The 23671-nt window shown below is 42.2% G+C and overlaps 1 protein-coding gene across 1 annotated transcript; it reads right to left on the bottom strand.

Annotated features, from left to right (window-relative positions):
• Window positions 1-130: 130 nt before the first annotated feature.
• sap30l (sap30-like) lies at window positions 131-22680 on the bottom strand. The gene is made up of 4 exons (XM_084319670.1): window positions 21934-22680; window positions 19399-19521; window positions 19006-19104; window positions 131-3290 (listed from the first exon to the last, which is right to left on the bottom strand). Exons 1-4 carry the CDS (start codon window positions 22117-22119, stop codon window positions 3162-3164), a joined length of 537 nt encoding a protein of 178 aa, XP_084175796.1. The 5' UTR covers window positions 22120-22680; the 3' UTR covers window positions 131-3161.
• Between the last annotated feature and the right edge of the window lie 991 nt (window positions 22681-23671).

Here is a 23671-nt window from a genome sequence, read left to right as displayed (position 1 = left end):
CACATCTGCAAACTTACATGGTTCTTCAGCAGGACCAAGACCTTCTAAGTGAAGTAGAATCACAGCTTTTCAACAAGCGCCCCTCTCCTCAATTTCAGAGCACGTTTGAATGAATGAATATCAAGATTGCCTCAGTCTGTACAATACGTTTATTACTAAGAGCAATAAGCATCCATATTTAAATATGTTTCCTATTACAGGCTAATGTGGCACAGCCTATATTAACAGACAGGGGGGGGGGGGGGGGATACCAGGCTACATGGCACTAACAAATCGAAACGCAAAATATGCAGGACACGAATACCCTGTCATGACAAACTCAGTGTGATGGACAAATGGCAAACAAAAAAAAACTCACATATAGGACTTAAATAAGGTCTATGACAGGGTATAAATAAGGTCTGACAGGGTATAACTAAATAGAAAATAATTATAAAATCATATGTATACAATCGGTGTAGTCACAGACAGATAACAAGCACCCAAGTGTTAGAAACTATGCCAGTTGAAAGTGGGTTTTCCGCCCATCACCTGCAAGGTGGAACAGTGCATTAAAACCTCCATGGCACAGCCTAATGTTATCCACTGTGCTTTGAAAAAGAAAAACAAGATAAAGTATTTAACTTATTGTTAAACGGTTAGTTCAGACCTAGCAATATGATTGGCTGAGAGCGGCATTCCACGAGTGCTGAAATACAGTATAACATCACTGGAACTTTTGGCAGTAAAATACACAACTCGGCTTTTGCTTACAAATCGATTTGATACATCTGTATGCAACCGAGTTAGGGCTGGGTGATATTTATTGTTTTTTGTAATACAATTTAATTGTCTTTTTTATTTTTATTATGTAATTATATTGAAAACGATGTATTTTAATACATTTTTATTTGATCCCAAAATCTTTATACTACTGCAAGATTTTTTTTAGATCAACTTGGGGGTGAGAAAAAAAAAAAAAAAAAAAAAAAAAAAAGTATAATTTAAAGATTTGTATATAGTCGACAACGGTATAGTAATAATCCGTACCTTATAGCATGGATCCATGACGGTATAACCCCCAGCCCTAAAATTAACCATTTGTTTTCTTTAGTGTTGCTTAGCAACATGCGAACGTTTCAAGAACTATTTGTTGGCAGAGCTGCATTCAAAACAAAATATAATTTAATGTTTGATTTACTGAAGTCAAACTGTTGTATAAAAGCAATTTCACTCTTAGAACTTGTATACTGCACGTCAGCAGGCTGCTGCATCCCAGCTGTGCTCATACGCCGCATGAAGTATTCCTTCCATGTGAAATCGCTCAACCGTCACGTGACAAGCGAGACACGATTCCAAATATTAACATTCTGATCGAATAGAAGTTTTAAGGACCCAATCCAGAATCTGAGTATCTCTTGAAAAGGCAAGTACCGACACCTCTTGGATCCCACCAGAAGCTGAAAATACAGATCTATGTTATTTTGCACCATTGATTACAAAACGACACCATTGTAAACAAACTATTTAAGAGTTTTGAAATACATGTAAAGTCCATGCTTGGCCATTACATTATAAAACAAGCATGTTAAGGTTTGTCAATCCAATGAAAGAATAAAAGATAAACAAACACAGGAGGCACTGCTATACCAAAAAGAAAAGAAAAAAAAGATTCTGGACCAGACCTTTAAAATGAGCACAAAAACAGACGTATTGGTATAACAATCACTTGTCTAGAAGATAGAGGCAAGGCTTACTTGACTTCCAGTTAAAATTATACATGTATTTCAAGATCAATAAGCAGAAAAAGACTAAACACGGTAATTAAATAATTTCATTAAAATTATGCTAATAATTATTTTTTACACCCCTACCAAACACAGGTACAATTTCAGGTCGACACAAAAAGAAAAAAATACCAACTTCATACTTTCAAATAAGACAATTTAACATAATTCTTACACTTAAAAATTAACTAAGGGAGGGGACTATTAGATTCTCACTAAAGGTAGAAAAACCGAAAGAAATTGGGAAAGAAAATAGCCACCAACACTTGCTATGCACAGACAAATAATATGGTATGTGTGTGTTAAACAGGATTGGAGGGGAGGTCTGGTTCTTAGCCAAACGCTACATCATTCAACATCATCAGTCTCTAAACATGCAACTCATACGGTCGGGCAGGGAGATGAAATGAGTATATGCTTCAGAAAACACAGCTCCTCCACTTTCCAGTCGTCCGTTCATTCAATATAAACAGTCAATCAAATGCATTCATCTCTTAACTCACACTCTGGTTGGTGGTGGTTGTTGTTGTTGGTGGTGGTGGTGGTGGGAAGGGGGTGTATTTCAAGAAGATTTCTCAGTAAGCCGAGTCAACTAAAATGTATCGTGAATTGATTCCCACATTCTCAGGGGGGGGGGGGGGGGGGTCATCACTTGGTATGTCTGAAAGGCACCCATAGGAACCGATATCAAAAGGTTAATTTGATTAGCTATTCGAAACATCGAGAATTAAATATATTACTTGTTTGTCCACGGTTATCTGGTTAACTGGGTAACCCCGCTTCTTCAAATCGGCTCTGGTTTGGCACAAGTGCTCTCGACCGCCGACTCGGCAAAGAAAAATAGGATACCAAACATAATATCTTTCCTTTTAAGGCAGTGATTATACATTGCATTCAACCAATTCGTTAAGGTCACACACACTGTGTATTCTGCACATCTATCTTCATAATCACACTACAGCATGGACGCCATAAATCCCGTGTAGCGAGTTCCGGTTTCCAAACAGTCGTTGGTTCGGGTCTGGTGGAGGGAGGGTTTCACGCCTCAGAGAGGAAAAGTCAGGAGGAGAGGACAGAGTGTCACTGGAGCCAGAATCGAGAGGGGGGAGGGGGGATGGGGGTTTACAATACATGCGCAGTTAAAAAGTCTCAACGCTCCTTTAAATATTTTTCATACCACACCGTGGAACAAAACCATGACACGGTGCTCGTTCTCCGACCTCAATTCTAGGCTCCTTTGACACCTTGAGGCGATAACGCCCTCTTCTGTATCTTTTTTCCTTCTGGGAAGCACATACGTCCGTATCCTGGTCAACAGAAGAGGAGGAGATGGAGGTGGTGGTGGTGCTGCATGATGTTCGTTGTTGTCGCCGTGGTTGTCTCTTTGTTGTGATGTTAGTCCAGCTGTTTGCTGCCGTCGGACTTCTGGTCCAACCGGCTCTTACTGCTCTTTACCATATAAATAAAATAGTTCAGGGTCTCCTTCTCGTTCACTGGAATGTTCCTGAAGTGACGACTTACCGTCTAAGAAAAGGGTGAAAGAAAAACAAAGAGAGTTCAATATTTGGACAGTTTAACCAAAGTGACTTACAGTACTGTGAGTACATCCATTTTTAGCACGGTGGCCCTGTTTGGGATCGAGAACCCCTGACCTTGATATAGTTGGTGGCACCTTCTTATCCATTGAGCTACACAAGACTGAGTTCAAAACCCAGAGACTCTAATTTAACATCGTTAGTTTCTTTCCATCCTGATTAATAAGCCGTGCAATGCAAGACGACTAAGCCCACATTACACCCATATGAATACAGCTCATATGTTGATGCTATCATATGCTATCATTAGGCTTTATTATGGTCATTATTATGCTATTGAGAGACAGGGACAAAATCGGACTTCAAGGTTCTTTCTCTTCATTGACATTTAATAGGCTACAAAATGTGCAATAATCAAATTAAATAAATGACCGTAGGCATATAATGAAAAATAAATAGTCTGTGCACACTCCAAAAGCAGATGGGTCACAGAGATGTACAACTTTCCAGATACGTTATTATTTACACGTAACATTAACGTTATTAGGAGTGGCGCGTGCCTGGTAACAAAACTGATTAATAATAAGCACTGCTTATTAACCCCCCCCCCCCATATTTCCCACTCAATTGACGTGGACACTGAGCAAAAACTCTTATAAAGTTATGCAGTCTTACAACGGCAGGAAAAACACTGGACATATTTAATAAAGTCAACGAAAGCCTAACATAACGCCATTCGATTTATTATAACAAGCCTGAGGAGGAGAAACAAGCAGCCTCAATAGTCTCTCACAAAGCTCTACTTAGGACTGGCAGTCCTGCCGAATGGGACTGGGCATGTGGTCAGCTGTAATGGGTTGAGGCTGTTGACTGGGGCTTTATTGATGATGTGTAAGGTTCATTAATGGGGTCCTGAACCTCTCGAAAGCCTGGGGAAGCATTCAACTTACAGCCCGGCTTTCATTTATTCCCACCACATAGCCAGCCGGCTAGCTAGCTACTGCGATCCCAACCCCCTAGCGCTGGGTACAGCAGGAAACACCACAGAGCGGTATTTGTAAGAATAAGGCCCAAGCCAGCTGCAAGATTACACGCCCTCCACCTGTCACTTTCGCAAATTCGCCTAACAATCGCCCCATGACCAATTTCTGCGTAACAGGGCTGCCACACTACATATATCACGGTAAATGAGTAATAAGGAGCAGAGGCTTGAACAGAACAAGATTGGGCACACCTACTAAGGGCGCCTCGGCTGAGGGGTCTCAGGGGAATTCCTATAGTAGGCAGGGTGAAATTAGGATAATGATCCCAATTAAATGAAAATTGGAAAAATGGTTAAAAAAAGAAACGAACCTACGACTACAGCGTCATACAGAGATGCTGGTTTGAAAATGGTAGAAGTCTCATGGAATACCTTGCACGTGTTAATGTATTGACGGTATGGTTTTACACTGTCCTATAAAGAGGTGTAGTGGTTACGTCATTGTCGTTTTTCGTGTTCCACCCTCTGTTCCAACACAATGTATTTCCCCATTGCCCCTTTCTAAATCGTCTCGTTTAAAACAAATAAAGCATTAACATTTGCATGGTGTACCTTTCTGTGCTTATTCATCCACAATCTATAGCTCAACATGAAAATATTCGCAAAAATGTATCATAAAAAAAATCGCCTAATTTTATTTCAACCAAAAATGCTTAAACAATTATGTTAGTGATAGAAGGGAACTAATTTTGTGCACAAATGGAAAGCTTTTAAATGTCCATGCGGCAGAATTTTTACAATAGCCGATAATCAATTTTCCCAATGATAAATCCCTATACGGGTGGAACAACCAGTGACGTCAGCCTACACCTCCCTATAGGCCGGGGATGAGTGAAGGTAATTACCTCAGGAACACCCAAAACCAATTGCAAATGTTTTCAAAAACATGCTTTCAATATGAAATGAAGGCAATGTTCTTGATTCCTGAAAAGTTGCAAATGCTTTGTCATATTGGAGCTGCTTTCTTGCACGAAATACTCGCTGCAGGTGTTCCATATTTTTTGTGAAGCTCAGCCAAACGTTTTAAGCGTTTACTGCTGTTGGCCACTGACCGCTGTTAGCCATGGTCCAGTAGAAGTAAACAAGTCTCTGCTCAGCTGACGCAACTTTGCTCTATTCTGAAAACGTCTTTAACTGCCAACAAATTTAACTGTTTAATGAATTCACTTGGACTTTAGCCTCAGTCACAGGCTTTCTTCAGCTCGCGCCCCACAAGGAGGAGAAGGCAGTGTTTATCGCTGTGGCAAAGAATCAAAACCATTTAAGTTTTTTTCTTATAAAATGTGCATGTTTTCCTAACTAATTATCGATGCCTCTGCTGCACGTCACGTTCCTCCTGCGTGCAGCGGGCGATTCAAGCCAGCTTTTCAATGTGGCTTTTTGCCCCAGAGCTTCAGTAGAGTGCTCGTTTGTTAGCCATCACGGCCAGCTGACTAAATTGTTAGTTTTTATGCCCTGCAGTTGCAGCACCCATCTGCTCTTTTCTTTTCCAACAATGAAACTATTGGGGAATATGGCATAATTTGCGTGTCGTTACCTCTGCCAGTTGGGTTGTTGAAGAATATGACATAATGTGCCTGTTGTTGCCTCTACCGGTAGCAGCGTTGGGTGGTAATGCGTTACTAGTAACTCGTTACAGTAATGATATTACTTGTTCCCAGTAACGAGTAGTGTTAACGAATTACAACTTTAATTTCAGTAAAATGTTAGTTACCCCATCAAAAAATGTATTTGATTTTGATGATAAGAACACCATTGTCGATCTGTATACGACCTGCTAAATGGCTGCATTTATATATCGCTATTTTCCAAAGCGTTTTACAATTTGTTCCTCACATTTTACCCATTCACTCACACACCGACGGCAACCATGCAAGGTGCCAACCTGCTCATCAGGAGCATTTAGGGGTTAAGTGTCTTGCTCAAGGACACTTCGCCACGATGCCTGGGAGGAGCGGGAATCAAACCGGGAACCTCTGGATTACCAGAAGACTGCTCTACCTTCCGAGCCACCGTCGACCCCATACTGGCTACCATATGTATTTCACGGAGGTAGGTAGAATCCTCACCCTACTGGGTAGAATTAGATAGAGTAGATCACCAGCGCCTTTTGATATTTTTGAAGTGCGAGCGGAGCCCCGACTTCTGCTACTTCCCGCTTTGAAAAATATGATATCTTGAAACACCTGCTATCCATCAACAGATTGTCCATCGTCAACTGAAGCCAGCTCTGCTTCTGATCGAGCCTGTAGCAGCCTTATTACCAAAATGGCAATGCTGCAGGGACAAAGCTGCTGATTTTCAGTTAACCTCTTAACACATTGAGTGCCACGCCCCTTCCGGGAAGTGCATCTGGCCTTGCCGCCCATTAACCCCATGTAAACGCTCACCTTGTTTGTAGAGCTAAACGTATATTTTATATTATAGCTATGGGTCTAATAACACCGTCGATTGTCAGTGAGTTGCTTCCAGTCAACGTGCAAAAAACAGATAATTCTTTCATCCGTACATTTCCGTTGTATACCGTTTTGAATATGAATATAGTTTGGGTGCTTCTGAGTAATTCCAGGAAAGACGCGAAAATAGCGTTTTAGTGGAATCCACTTATCACTAAAGCTGTCTTAAATACTTCGAAGCTTCGTTCGATGGGCATGGGATTCGAATATGAAAATAAAATTAGATTATAAAAAATGTAATAATTTTTTTCCCCGAAATCAACTCTGCCTCTCTTTGTTAATTACAACAAGCAATGCTGTTTGTTATTTAAAAGATGAGGTTGGACTCTGCATGGACAGATTTGTGTTCATTGTGCTGCTTTTATAAAGCCTCAAATGACGGCTTACAATATTTCATGAAAGCAAAGTGTTGTCTAAGATTTAAAAAGGTTTAAACTTTACAGCACTGACAAAGTTGAACAAAGTGCTGTACAAGTCCCACAACAACAACAAAAAATTTAATACAAAAAAATGTATTATCTAAATAAATAAATCTCTGCCCCAAAGCTTCGAATTCCAAAAAAAAAATATTCGAAGGTCAGCCCTACTTATCACGCTGTAATTTTTCGCCTGATTATCGAATCTTCCTGAAATCAACGCTAGATTATCATTATTATGTCTCCTCGTGCATACATGAAATTAGCCCTGGAGCGTGGGGGGTGCAAATACAGGAAGTAGGGGAAAGTTAACGAGCGAAAACGAGAAGGAATCGCACTTCAAAATAAACAGCTGTTTTTCGCAGGTTGTACTCGGACGTCTCTCAAAGACCCATTTCTGTGCGGATTTTTATAAATTTATTTGGACCTGTACTACATAAGACTTCAGGCTATGGAACCACAGTTTTCCAGCTTATACCATTTTTTTTGCAACCGCTACAGAAAAATGTGAGTACACAAGTTCACACAAGTTCAAACCTCTGTTACTCTATTTCATTAGCACTAAAAGTGAATTTCCTTTTTGCATTAGTTACTTCAGAATGTTATCTTTTAAAAGAGACCAGGCTTATGCATGTGCTATAAGTATAAAGCTTTGCAAAGAAAGTATGCAGTCCTCAAGTTCAAGTTTTAAAATGGCTAATTTAACCTATTAACTGGCACCGACCCGGCCCCTCTTGAGGGCGATTTTCCCACCTGCGCGACACGCTACGTTGGCCTCTAGTGGCTTGGGTGTGCATTTTTCTTAATACAATATATATAATTAAAGACCTATTTGTTGCCTGTCGATTGTCGTTTCAGGCGACAAAATCCATTCAGCGGTTCTCGAGTTACATGCCGATATGTAAGTACACAGCAGAGTCAGATTACCACCCCAGAGGCTCTAGCTCCGTCAATCATTTGGCGATCTCGGAAATTATTGGACAGGGTTGTAGCCAATGAGTGTGGCTTTCCAACGATACCCCATGTGGGGATATGCAAAAAAAAAGGAAGAGAAAAAAACCGCAGAATGAATTGAAGTCAATGAGGAAAAGGAAACCTGGAGCCGATTTCTTTTTACATTTTACCAAAATCGCTCCTAATCACTCATTTCTGAAAGGATGTTTATATGTCTTATGTACTACATAGTACTTCAGGCTATGGACCTAGGGGTGGACGGTATAAACGGTATGAATTTGCACTACGGTATGGATTTTGACTATACCTTGTGACCGGTATGAGCAGCTAGGGAATAACAAAAAATATTGTTTGTTTCCGGTTGCCGACCGACCCTGCCGATTTAGGTGCGACCCAATATATTTTACGAGTTTTTTTATTTAATTTTTACAAAAAAATAAAAAAACGATTTTTTTTTTAAAAATAAAGTTTCATAGAAATCTTAGTCAAACCTTTAGTATTATGGATATTAAACATGCTGGCAGAGTACATGCATCCATGTTGTTGTGAACATTTTAATTAAATAAAGAAATTCCCTATCCATAGTTGCCGTGGGAAAGAATAAAATAAAAAAATAAAATAAATTCCCTACCTACCCATGCCTTAACCCAAGAGGAAACAAACAATATTTTTTTTTATGCCTAAGTCACAGCAGTAGCAATGACGTTAACCAGGGTATTTCAGGTTTAGCCCAGTCAGATTTAAGGCTTTTTAATACTTTTTAATGCCACTCAAAGAAATTTAATACAAATTTCACAATAACAAAGTGTCAAAAATCACGCAACGACACCAATTAGTTTAAGTTTAGGGACACATTGGTCCAAAGATGTTTATTAAAACATAAAGGAGTAACTGGATTGGATGAAACAAAGCGGTGACAACATAAATATCTCTCCGTCTCTCATGTCAGAAGTCACCTCGCTCGCAGACTGCCGTCCCTCTCTCTCATGTCAGAAGTCACCTCGCTGGCGACTGCCGTCCCTCTCTCTCTCTCTCATGTCAGAAGTCACCTCACTGGCAGACTGCCGTCCCTCTCTCTCTCTCTCTCATGTCAGAAGTCACCTCGCTGGCAGACTGCCGTCCCTCTCTCTCTCTCATGTCAGAAGTCACCTCGCTGGCAGACTGCCGTCCCTCTCTCTCTCTCTCTCATGTCAGAAGTCACCTCGCTGGCAGACTGCCGTCCCTCTCTCTCATGTCAGAAGTCACCTCGCTGGCAGACTGCCGTCCCTCTCTCTCTCTCTCATGTCAGAAGTCACCTCGCTGGCAGACTGCCGTCCCTCTCTCTCTCTCTCTCATGTCAGAAGTCACCTCGCTGGCAGACTGCCGTCCCTCTCTCTCTCTCTCTCATGTCAGAAGTCACCTCGCTGGCAGACTGCCGTCCCTCTCTCTCTCTCTCTCATGTCAGAAGTCACCTCGCTGGCAGACTGCCGTCCCTCTCTCTCTCCTGTCTCTCTCTCATGTCAGAAGTCACCTCGCTGGCAGACTGCCGTCCCTCTCTCTCTCTCTCTCATGTCAGAAGTCACCTCGCTGGCAGACTGCTGTCCCTCTCTCTCTCTCTCTCATGTCAGAAGTCACCTCGCTGGCAGACTGCCGTCCCTCTCTCTCTCTCTCTCATGTCAGAAGTCACCTCGCTGGCAGACTGCCGTCCCTCTCTCTCTCCTGTCTCTCTCTCATGTCAGAAGTCACCTCGCTGGCAGACTGCCGTCCCTCTCTCTCTCTCTCTCATGTCAGAAGTCACCTCGCTGGCAGACTGCCGTCCCTCTCTCTCATGTCAGAAGTCACCTCGCTGGCAGACTGCCGTCCCTCTCTCTCTCTCTCATGTCAGAAGTCACCTCGCTGGCAGACTGCCGTCCCTCTCTCTCTCTCTCATGTCAGAAGTCACCTCGCTGGCAGACTGCCGCCCCTCTCTCTCTCCCGTCTCGCTCTCATGTCAGAAGTCACCTCGCTGGCAGACTGCCATCCCTCTCTCTCTCTGTCTGTCTCATGTCAGAAGTCACCTCACTGGCAGACTGTCGTCCCTCTCTCTCTCTCTCTCTCTCATGTCAGAAGTCACCTCACTGGCAGACTGCTGTCCCTCTCTTTCTATGTCTCTCTCTTCAGGGGTTTTGCTGCCACTTCCTCCATTAGAACAGATTAGATTAGATTCAAATGTATTGTCATTAAAAAGCACTTAGTAGTTGTACAGTACAACGAAAAGAAGTTTGGCCTTCAACCAGAGTGCAACTGTAACAGTAAAGTGCAAAAGTAATATACAATGTACAGGTGATTAAACTGGGTATAGCACATATTCATTAGTACTACTATTGAGTAATAGTGCTAATCAGATGTATGTACAGAGCTGTATTAGAGTAGTATTAATTAATGTGTACAGTGATACAGGTATAAAGACACTAAGACTAGAGATGTTCCGATACCATTTTTTCCTTCCCGATCCGATTCCGATACCTAAGCTTTGGGTATCGGCCGATACCGATCCGATACTGATCCGATACCAGTGCATACAAATAATTAAATTGTCTTTTAAATTATATTATAAAACTTTTTTTTCCTTCTCGCTACTGTTTTATATATACTGTTTTTTAGTAATAACTATAAAGTAATGGTATTTATTCAACAACAGGTGATTGTATAGATTAGTATTAGTATCATTAATTGACAACTATCTCAATGAGTTCACCCACGGAATGGTTGTTGGGACATTGATTCCGCACGGACGTTATACGTTGTTGCGCACTTCCTCCTATCCAGAAGGCTCCGGTTCAGTTAAGAGTTAGCAGAGGCACTGTTGTGATTTTTGCACAATAAATATTCAACATTCTCTTTTGAGACTCCGCCTCAGACTCTTATCATTTGGCACTAAAAGCTAAACATCGTCACCGATATGGCTGTCCGCAACATGTCATTAATTGTGTGCGAGAGGTCGATCAGTGACGACGTTAGCGTGAGCTAGGTTAGCCAGTTAACGTGAGCTAGATGGAAACAAGACAATATAACGCTACTGGTGAAAAAGTGATTTACCTTGGAATACTCTGTGCCAACTTGCTGTACTTTGCTTGCAGGTCTGCAGCCATTATTGCTGGATTATGAATAGCTCCAACTTTAGCCAAGGTAACGTTAAAGCTAAAACTAGCTTTCCGGTTAGCTCTTCAGCTAATGCTAACACCAGCAAGCTAACGCATCAGAGCTCCCCATCAACACCGCTCTGTCGGGGCGATGGCATTTAAGAAAGTATCTGCTGTTAAAATGACAAACGGCATTGACACTTTAACCCTTTAATCGCCAAGGACGCCGTAACACGTCATTCTCCGCCATGCGTAATCTGCCAATGACGCCGTAACACGTCATTGAGATCAATATTTCAAAAATCTGTGATGGCAATCATATTTCTCCCGCGGAGATTTGCGATCCCCTGTTGATCTCCTCTCAACTCTCCAACAGTTCAAGAGCGCCATCTGGTGGCCGATCACCCAAACAGCAAACGGAAACTGGTGCTCATCCATATTCTCGACACAATGGATAGCGATCCGTTGCCAATAACTCGATAAACAACATGATTTGGACGTATATACTAGGGATGTCCCGATCCGATCACGTGATCGGAATCGGCGTCGATCACGTGCTTTTCAGAGTATCGGCGATCGGGAAAAATAATAATAAAAATCGGCAGTCAAAAAAAGAAAAATTTTATTCAACAAACATGACCATGTCCACGTCTTAAACTCATACGGAGGCCTTAGTTTTGGTTTTAAATTACATATAATATATCATCATTAATGTATTTATTGTCACACAGAGCAGAATAATTATCCACAACAAACACATTCCCCTTTAATTTTCACCGTTGCAACAAACATTCCCTTTAATTTAGACGCTACACGCTACACGCGAGTCGCGACCACATCACAACAACAACACGTCGCTCCCGAAACACGGTTAATATCCACTGACTTGAGCAGCTAGACTTAATGTCAGAGGTTTGGAACTAAGCATTTTAAAATAGAAAGTCAAACAAGTTGCAATGTTTGCAAGGAGGAGATTCCGCGTGGAGGAAAAACTCATGAAGCAGCAGGCTGGAGGCGAAGTTTTCAGACTATCTTTTCAACTGGAGAATAACGTTACGTCGTCGTTTCAGACCAGAATGGACCATTACGTAAGTCGAACACTGAATGTATACTAATGTGCAAACATATATTGAAACTTTTAATATTTCTCATGAAGCAGAAGCACATTTCTCAGGGTGAATGTAATAACAAAAGCCTCCGCTCTCGCGCCCTATTATAGGCAACAGATGGGCTTGTCTCACTCTGCCAGTTTCTGACAAAAATGCGTCAAAATTGATTACTAATGTGAAAGATCGGATCGGAAACGATCGGATCGATAGATATTTAAAATCATATGATCGGGATCGGATCGGAAGCAAAAAAAGGCGATCGGGACATCCCTAGTATATACTATTATACAACCTGGAAATGGATCGCATATTTCAACATCCCATAATAGCAATCTTTTTGCTCCACGCTCATCGCCCAACGGCCCGAGGAGACTGGGGTAAGTTTCAGCGTTTATTATTACCGTGTTCAATACAAACTGCTCTGATGATCATATCACCCACACTACATGAATCATCGAACGTTGGCCACGGAATTATAAACTACCCCCCCCCCCCCCCCCCCATCCGGTCAACATCAGATGATGAGTAGTAACTTCTAGAAGCACGTACATTTGACATTTTTTATCTGGCGCCGATCGCTATCAAACTGTATTTGATCATCAATATAATGCATTTAGGGCTATAAATCACGTTCTGCAGAATGCTGCAGAAAACGATAAAAACATATTTATACTTTAGAATATGAATATGTGAATGAAAAAGTAGAACGTTGCTACATCCTAAACGATAGATAATTGACGTTGAATGGGCCATAGTAATGTCAATTTAGCAATACAATTTAAAAAGTTATAGCCCTGCAAAGAAGGGGAACTTCTCCATAGACAAATAGAGCTGGCAGAGGATGGTATAAGGATGTACATAAGCGTGGCAGAGAAAGGGTTAATTCACGGTTGATTAAAAACATGTTTGTTTTATAATGCTCACTCAGCAGACGGCATTGTTGTTGATAAATTACGTCATATGGTATCGGAGGCTAGACTTTCGGGGTACTCGCCGATACCAGCATTTTAGGCAGTATCGGAGGCATTTCCGATACTGGTATCGGAACAACTCTAACTATGACACCCACCCACCCTCTCCTAATGGACAGTCTCCTCCCCACCGTATGTATATATTTTCTCCCACCCACCCACCCCCTCCTAATGTACAGTCTCCTACCCATCATATGTATATATTTTCTGTTAGGATCTCTGGGTAACAGTACTGTATATTTGCATATCGTATATGTCACAAATGTAACAGTACTATATATACCTGTATGTCATGTATGTCCCTATGTCATAAATGTCATGATGTCACGTACAGTATGTTCAGTTGTGTATGTTATAAATGTCACTATGAATTGAAAATGGGGGACCCTGATGTAAACAAGACAAACGTCTTTCTCTGGTCTGCATCCCCTTAACAATTGTGTATTGAGCCGTACTGTATTTTTTTTTTATCTTTTTCCCCCTCCTTTTTCCTCCGATTTTCTCCCATCCCAATGTTAGTCGTTATGCCAATTCCCAATCCCCTTCCTGGTCGCTGCGCACTTACCCCCCACAGTCGGTCTGGGAGAGTGGAGGCTATCACGTGCTTCCTCCGACACACGTCTAGCCAATCAACCGCTTCTTTTCACCTGGCAGCGCGGACTCTCACTGAGAGCGTGTAACGTGTGGAAGGATCACACTACCGCCCTTAGATCCTATCTGTGCTTAGCAGGCGCCCCGACCGAACTGTAGGAGTCGCTGTTTACAACGACCCGGACCCACCCCGCCAGCTTCTCCCACCCTCTAATACTGCCAATTGTATTAGTGTGAACGGCCAGCCAAGCTGGTGACAACCCCGGAGCTGTGAGCTGGATTCGAACAGGCGAATCCGCTACGCCACCTGACCGCCGAGCCGTACCCATTCTGCAATCTGTTAATAAAGTTTGCATTCATTCAAGTCGTACTAGTCAGCAGCGTAACTAAGATATATGTACAGATATAGATATAGTATTAATAGGTTGAATGAATGAATAAATGCAAACTTTATTTAACAGATTGCAGAATGGTACAATACAGTACGGCTCAATACACACAATTGTTAAGGGGATGCAGACCAGAGAAAGACGTTTGTCTTGTTTACATCAGGGTCCCCCATTTTCAATTCAGACATTTATGACATACACAACAGGTTGCCGGTAGTCCTACCTGAGATGGCGCAGCTGAGGTGGAGGCTGCAGGGGCCGAAAGGAAATCCGAAATACTAGTTTGCAGGCGGGTTTTGTTAATAGAGGTATGCTTAGAGCTCAGCATGTGCGACTCGACTGCTTTCACTCCCACCGTCCCCAGTTTAAAATCTTGTTTTGCGGCGTTTGCAGCAGGCTTCGCTGCCCCTTTCGTGACTGTGGTGCATCAGTCACGAAAGGGGCTACGTTAGCTATAGACTCCGTTGCTGAAATAGTTCCATGATGCAAACACTGGGTTGTCGAGCCAGTTCTCGTAAAATGTGCACTTTCCCATAACTAAACACAACGTTAGTGCTTGCTAACGTTAGCTATAGACTCCGTTGCTGAAATAGTTCCCGACAAACATACCTCTGTTTGTTCCGCCCCATTCCGGTCTGCGTAAATAAAAAGTCCGACTTTATCTCCCGTTAACCGTTTTCCCCCAGATTTCATAATGAAACATAAGATCAAATCAAATCAAATTTATTTATAAGGCCCGACAACACACGTTAATGTCCCCATGGGCCATACAGGTCTTCTTTAAACAAGTCAAGAAGAAAACATAACAATAAGTCAAGAACAGAACAAGAACACCATAAGGTCCAACATTTTTTAGATGAATGCAAAAAAAAAAAAAAAATTAAGAATGCAAGCACTCCCAGACATACCCCACGCAAAGGTAAGGAAAAACTCACTAAAACCTAACAATAGGGAAAAAAGCTCCACAGGCAGTAAGGAGAGAAACCTTAGAAGGGCCATTCAAGGGGGGATCTCCCTTCTTAGATGTTGGTGATAGTAGTGTTGCAGACGGACAGTTGGTAAGCATGCACTCATGTGTGTAGTGGAACACAGATGAGTGCATGCAATAGCAACTGAACATTTTGAAAGATTAAAGATAAAGCTAATAGCGATAGCAACTGAACATTTTAAAAGATTAAAGATAGAGCTAATAGCGATAGCAACTGAACATTTTAAAAGATTAAAGATAGAGCTGATAGCGGATCTATTTGAGGCACAGGGGCGGCGCAAAGAGGGTCACGTCCTCCCCGTCTTAGTCACGGGACATTCAAAGATGACATGGCATTTTATCTTTCCTGTCTATGGCATTTTTTAAGACCTCTGAAAGATGGATTTAAGACATTTTAGGACAAATTAAGGCCTTAATAGTTGATAAACAAATTTAAGACTTTAAGACTTTTTAAGGATCCACGGACACCCTGGTTAACGTTACTTGACGATTCACTCGCCGTTTGCAGTGGTCGTTGCATAGTGTTTAATTGTACTGAGTTTTTCTCCACTTGCTCACGGACCTTGCCATATAGTTTTGGCATTTCAATTTGGCTAAGGAGGCTGAGAGGAGACTTGCTTTAGCGCAGCAACGGGGCTAACGTTAGCCGCTAAGCTAACTGACGTTAGCCACTAAGCTAACGTTCTAACGTGACTCTGTGGCACCAGTTCCATTAGTGAGGAAAGGGGGGGGGATATTGACGAGGCTTGAAAACAGAGGTTCAAAGATAACTTTGGCTATTTAGTTTCTTTATATCGCTTTATCCATCGGGGCTGCTCTCGTTTCCAACCCTGTGTGTTGACAATCATGGTGTGACATCATCAGCTATGGCATCTCAGAACGCTCAAACTCAAACCTATTACATCACGCTTTCTCTCTCTCTACGTTGTCAAACATGTACACTAAAGTTAAGTTAGAGTTGTATTGTGTTTGAGTTGTTTGAGGGAAAGAAACCTCCGGTCCTGCTGTAGTTTTTATTTCCACTTTGTGCCGCTTGATTTTATTGTATTTCATGAAGTAAGTGTTTTTCAGAGATGGAAGTAACTTGAGAAAAGGTTTTGCATTTTTCTATTGCAGTTTTGCACAATAAATGTTCTTAAAATACATCTGTACTATGTGAAATATGTCCTAGTAATACAAGAGTACAGCAATAGCTGCCATGCCAGTGTTTACCCCTTCAGAAGCATTTATATAGACATTTTAAGATAAATGAATATAACGTGATATATACCGTTATCGTCTATGCTTCAAATTATACCGTGATATTAATTTTAGACCATACCGTCCAGCCCTATAGGGACCCAGGGTGTTTTCCAGCTCATACAAATTTTGAGCTACTACTACAGAAAAACGTTGAGTAACAAGTTTTTCTACAACTCAAGTAGAGCCATATGAAATCCGTTTTATTATTTTCCAAATTCCATTTTATTTTTTCCCAAATTCCGTTTTTTCCGTTTTAATATTTCAGAATTCTGTATTTTGCTTTTTATGCTCATTTTACCATCAGAAATAGTGTCTAATAAGTGGGAATGAATAAATGTCTACAATTGAATATGATATAACAGTCCATTTAATGTTTTTAAGTGCTGCAACTCAGAAATACAGTTACATTTTACACAATACTTTTCAAATAATATTGTGACAAAATAAAAATACACATTTCAAGTGTAAACAAAGGATACAGCTAGCTACTACTGACATTATCACAATGTCAGTAGCCTAGCTATATCTATTTTATTGTGATGAAATATAGTAATGCATAATTTAGGCACCTTTAGTTTAGTTTATTTCGTTTATAAAGGACAGTGTATAATGACAATCGTTTGCATTAAACAAATGGATTGCACCAGATTTAGCAAGAAGCTATCATTTCCATCTATAGTCCTATGTACTGTAAAACGTTTCATAGCTATTTAAGTTTATTTCGATTATAAAGGGCAGTGTATAATGACTCGTTTGCATTAAACAAATGGATGGGTGCACTAGATTTAGCAAGAAGCGATCATGTCCTAACGTCTATATGAATTGAAAATGGGGGACCCTGATGGAAACAAGACAAACGTCTTTCTCAGGTCTGCATCCCCTTAACAATTGTATGTATTGAGCCGTACTGTATTGTACCCATTCTGCAATCTGTTAAATAAAGTTTTCATTCATTCATTCATAGCTATTTAATCACAATAGTGTCGCAAGTGTTTTTGCGGGTCCAGTCCACGGAACGTTGACAGAATTAGCAAAACACCTTATCGCCGGAGGCATAAAAGTCATTAGGATACTGCTCTGCTCTGAATTGAGGGCTTATTGGGGAATTTATTAGCTTCTTGACGATGTAAACACCGAAGCAGCGAGACGCTTGGGAGACTGCCTGTGTTGTGTGTAACCCGCTCTAGCGTCCGCCTCCCCGGTCGCGTGTGCACCAAGCGTTCCACCCAAAAACGGAATTTCAGTCCAGATTAGGCCAAATTCTGCAATATTCCACGTTTTGCAGTTGATTCCATTTTTATTGGTCAATTCCGCGATTCCGTCCGCGATTCCGTGAACGCGGATTTCATATGGCTCTAAACTCAAGTTCAGACATATGTTACTCTATTTCATTAGCACTAAAGGTGATTTTTCTTTATCGTGTAAGAAACTTCAGAATGTTATCTTTAAAAAGAGACCAGGCTTATGCATGTGCTATAAGTATAAAGATACGCTTTTCAAAAAAGTATGCAGTCCTCAAGTTCAAGTTTAAAATGGCCACTTTTCTGGGTGCCAGTTAAGAGGTTAATGAGCATTCGCGCCAGAAGCGCTGTGATCTGCACCTTGGCAGTGCCCACCGTGTCTAGGTCCTCAGACCTAGCTCAGCGCAACTCTGTGCTCATGGCAGCCTGCTTGTCTGCTTTGACAGCCCCCTAAGGTGTTGCTACCCCGACGTGATCAGTAACACAGACGCATACAGGTGAAGTAGCCTATATGTCGTATGCTTAAACCAAAGTTTGACGGTAAGAAAGGAAGCATCATTGTGGGCGTAACGGAAGTAATGTAATGAGTAACAAAATATTACTTTTGAGAGGAGTAACATGGAATATACTCATTTTTTTGTAACACACCCAACACTAACCAGTAGGGTTTGGTTGAGAAATATGAAATAATGTGTATGATGTTATCTCTACCAGTTATAATGTGCATGTTATCTCTACCAGTTATAATGTGCATGTTGTTATCTCTACCAGTTTTAATGTGCATGATGTTATCTCTACCAGTTATAATGTGCATGGTGTTACCTCTACCAGTTATAATGTGCATGTTGTTATCTCTACCAGTTTTAATGTGCATGATGTTATCTCTACCAGTTATAATGTGCATGGTGTTACCTCTACCAGTTATAATGTGCATGTTGTTATCTCTACCAGTTATAATGTGCATGCGGTTATCTCTACCAGTTATAATGTGTGCATGTTATCTCTACCAGTTATAATGTGCATGTTATCTCTACCAGTTATAATGTGTATGTTGTTATCTCTACCAGTTATAATATGCATGTTGTTATCTCTACCAGTTATAATGTGTGCATGTTATCTCTACCAGTTATAATGTGCATGTTATCTCTACCAGTTATAATGTGTATGTTGTTATCTCTACCAGTTATAATATGCATGCCGTTACCTCTGCTAGTTGAGCCTTGTTCAGACCAGGTCTGGTCTGCAGCTTGTAGTGCCTCTTATAGCGTCTCAATGTGTTCACCTGCAGCTGGAACAGGTCAACCTGAAACATACAACAGTGAATAACTGTAATTACAAACACCTAATCCCATGAAAAGCTGCAAGCTATTTGGCTGAAAGGAAACCACCCAATCCCTCCCCTCCCTTGTCGTCTTGGTATGAGCTTTAACCATAGCATTCTCAGCAGCCGTGATCTGCGCAGTTAAGGCGTTGAGAACAGTGCTATGCATTACCAAGCTACGTTTGTCAAAAGTTCTACCCAATGCACAGCCAACATACACAAATAATATGTCCTTTTTGGAAGAATATCCACATAGCATCCGTCCATATAACCCACCTCAGGAACCTCCACATCATGATCTGGAGACTCTCCCCCATCATCACTGGTCTTCCTCTTCCTCTTGTTGCGCACACTCTGGATGAAGTTCTTATGGAAGTCGCAGATATAGAGGTGTCTCACCTGTAAACATACACAGAGTGTTAAAATGCTTGTTGTTTGGGCTGTGAAGATCACTGCTTATGGGTGGTGGTGGTGGTAGTGGGGATGATGTCGACAAGTACAATCATTACTGACGGTGAATCAAAACATAGGGTATAGACCAGCAGTTCTCAAACATTTTGCTCTTGGGGGCTAGCAAACCCTTTGCTTTTGTCTTGGGGACCAGCAAACAATAATATTACATTCAGGGATAATTTCCAATTTGACCCATCTCAAACGCTGCCCTCTTTTCCTGATCATCCAATCACAACTGTTGCTTTCACAGAGTTGTGATTGGAGCATCAAGAAAATAAGGCAGAGTTTGAGATAGGTCTATTAAAGTTAAACAGTAGGATCTGTTTGACTCTAGGTAAAAGATAAGACAATGTGACATTGCGCTTTGTTTACAGTTTTTGTCTGATGTGTTGATTGGATTTAAGTAGGTACAGGGGAGGGGTTGCTACCGCTGGCCACACCTCAGGCTCTACAAAGAGAGGTCTAAAGAAATTCACAGTATAATAAGTTACTAAACTCCAGTCCAACCCACACATCAGACCCAGACAAAAAAGTCAACAAAGCGCAATAACCAGACGGGACTCTTTTGCCTAGAGGTCGCCATTTGACAACATAAAAAAATATACCTACATGAAACCAGTCTATTTCTATACCAGATAATGAGCAATATCCCAGAGACCAGCACGGTTGCCAGTTTGAGAACAACTTGGCTAGACTGTCAATTGAGCCTGGCCACAGTCACCACCGACAGCGGCTCAGGAGGTAGATCAGTCGTCCGGTAGTCCGAAGGTTCCCGGTTCGATTCCCGCTCCTCCTGGGCAGCGTGTCAAAGTGTCCTTGAGCAAGACATTTAACCCCTAATTGCTCCCGATGTGCAGGTCGGCACCTTGCATGGTTGCCTCCGCCATCATGTGTGAGTGAATGGGTGAATGTGAGGAGCACATATTGTAAAGCACTTTGGATAAAACAAGCGCTATAGAAATGCACCATTTGATACAGATAGACTAGGGCTCAATATTTATGTCATAAAGCTACAGTAGATGCTACTTATTTTCCCTCTATGTTGGGGAATTATGAGAGTCAAGTATTTCTCATCAGAACTGCCAGTGATAGAAAAACTATTCAGAGCAGTTGTCAAGCAATAGTTATATTGTGGGGGGGGGGGCAAGACCACTGGAACGGGATTATGAGATACTGTTTTTAAAGCAAATGTTATTATCTTGCCATCGTCACAAAAGCAAAGTTAGCTATAATCAATGTCACAAAGGTTAACGGTGTTGTGCATAATTTCCTGGAGAACCCGGGCCACGCTCGACGCAACACGTGGATCATCATGTGAGCAGCACTTCCCAGTCAGCGGGCCTCTGGAACACATCGCCTGCAAGGAGAAGGAGAACTACCGGTGGAGGCAACAGGCAACCAATGTTACCGAGAGAGCTCGACATATTTCTTGGGACACATTTTAAAACCAGCGGTATAGTTTCCCCAATAGTTGTAACTTAAAGCTGGCTGCGTATGTCTGCGAACATGCAGGCGAAGCCCCGAGAACTGTTACTACTTTGCAAACCCTTTCCCCCTTCCTTCCACCGAACAACCATTGTTGGCTTCCCTGGCAACAGCCATTTTATAGAGGGATGTGTTTCATGTGTAGGAGGCGTGGAGCTGCAGAGAGAGAGAGAACTCTGCAGAGTTGGTGGAGGAGGAGAGGACCCCTGACCGGCGTAACGTTAGGTTCACGTTAATAACCCCGCTAGCCGACCAATGTAATCACAATATAAAGCAAGCGACCAACAAAACAAGTCCTCCGACCCAACGTCGCACAAGAACCGCAGATAAAAGAGAAGCGGAGAGATCACGGTTTTACGTTTATTTGGCCAAAGAAGTGACGGTGATTTTGGTAGCTATAGCTAACAAGCTAACACCTTAAAAGTATCGATCGTCGAGTTATTACTAGAATCACCCATTAAAACGACGACAACTACTCGGAAATGTGGCTAGATATTTAAAAGAGACGTTGATTCGGTAGCCATCTAAGCGAACACCTTCAAAGTATGGCTCGTCGAGTTATTACAGAATCACCAATTGAACGACAACTCATCGGAAATGTGGCTACTAGCTATTTAATAAAAGTGACGTTGACTCGGTAGCTATAGCTAAGCTAACACCTTCAAAGTATCGATCGTCAAGTTATTATAGGATCCACAATTAAGCTAGGTAGGTATTCAGACAACAATACAGGTTATTACATCACATATTCGCTTTAGTCGAGGATAGGAACGAAAAAGCCAATGACTTATTTACATCGTTGTCCCAGGAAAGCGACAACAACTCATCGGAAATGTGGGCTGGCTATTTAAAACACGACGACACCACACTTACACTCTTGTCGATGTCCAGCTTGAGCTTCTTCTGCGAGATGCTCTTCTGGATCCTCTTGCTGAAGGAGGCGTTCCCCGCCGCGCGGCCGCAGCGCTCCCCGTCCTCGATCAGACAGCAGCTCTGGCCGTAGAACGGCGGAGCCGGCGGGCCGTCGTGGCTGTCCTCCTCCGTGCTGAACCCGTTCATGGTGTCGGTTCTCTCTGCCCGGTGGCGATCTATCACCGCTAGTCAGTTCAATAACAAGACAACCCCAACGTTTTTAACGCGATGTGGTCCGTTGTTCGCGCGGTGCCCGTCTTTTGTCGAGAGAGACGACAGACAGGGGAACTTGGCTAAGTAGCAACCCCGTTGTTTCTTCGACGAGATCCACGTGAACAACGCTGTCGACGTGACGATATAAAGACTATAAATACACACGGTTCGGAAAACAAATACACTTTTCTGCCCTTCACTACATCCACGCCACCGAAAGGATCGGCTCTAGGTTATAGCTAACGTTCGAATGCTAACACAAGACCGCAAGGTGGCTGCTGTTGCTGCTGGCGAATTCCTATGGTGACAAGGCTGTTGTTGTTGTTTGATTATATACACCAACACAACTCCCGTTACCTTTCTCAACGCGTTCTATCATATACCGTCACGCGTCGCAGCGATGATATACGACCAAAACTAAATCGCCTATCATCAAAAAACTACTTGGAAGAATTCACCTATATTTCACCGACTGCACCTCAACCATCGCGGCACTCGTTCAGAACGGCTTGTTCATAACGAACATGCCCTGTTTCTGGAGCGGAAGCGCACTTCCCGGCTCGCCATTGGTCGATTACCGACGGGGGCGGTACGAGAGTGTGTATATCCGTATTCGATTGGCTGCGGGGAGTATCACTTCAGCTGTTCGCTTCCTGGATCACGTACGTTTTGTTTTCTACTGTGTGAATAAAGAGGTGACCACAGCAGCCCGACCACTGACTGTACTGCGAGCTCTCTGGTTAAACAAACGCAAAACTCCCCGCTGCTGTTTATTATCACAATGGTAATTAGCTAACCCTTTCGGCCTCGTCTCGTTGTCCTAATGCAAACAAAACACAAAGTGGATACACAATATGTCAGGTCAAGTCCTTTTCGGGCGACCCGTTTACAACGTCGAAGCCGCAGATGAATCATTGCAGGCAGCTATTTTCAGCACCCCCTTTTCATGGCGCCTGCATAGCATAGCGTACTGTCTATTTGTATGTCGTGTATGTCATATGATTAATTGAAAATGGGGGACCCTGATGTAAACAAGACGAAAGTATTTTCTCTGGTCTGCATCCCCTTAACAATTGTGTGTATTGAGCCATACTGTATTGTACCCATTCTGCAATCTAATAATAACGTTTTCAATCAATCAAGCAACAGGCCATTGTATGTAAGGTTTGTAAGGCGCATTAAAGATTAGGCGAATTGTGCTAACACTGCGTGATGAAAGTGAGGGCAGTTTTCTCTGCCCCTGTGAAATCGTTCGAAAAGGATCGGACTACTTTAAATTCAATGATGATGACGACGACAGGAGACTACCGGTAAACAACTGCGTGCTGCTAGCAGCTGAGCTGGAGCCCAGAGGCCGGCTCTTGTTGACAGTAGCAACATGATTAGGCTGCAGTGCCAAAGAGTTGGCCACGCGGGGGAGGCAGAGTGAGAGTAGAGCGCTGGGGCCACTCTTGATATCACTGGGTTATGGGATGGATGGACCCTA

This window comes from Notolepis coatsorum, assembly GCF_963971535.1.
Source record: "Notolepis coatsorum genome assembly, chromosome: 8".
Lineage (NCBI taxonomy): Eukaryota > Metazoa > Chordata > Actinopteri > Aulopiformes > Paralepididae > Notolepis > Notolepis coatsorum.
The sequence above is the reverse complement of the archived record's forward strand: the minus strand, read 5'-3'. Positions and strand labels throughout refer to the sequence as shown.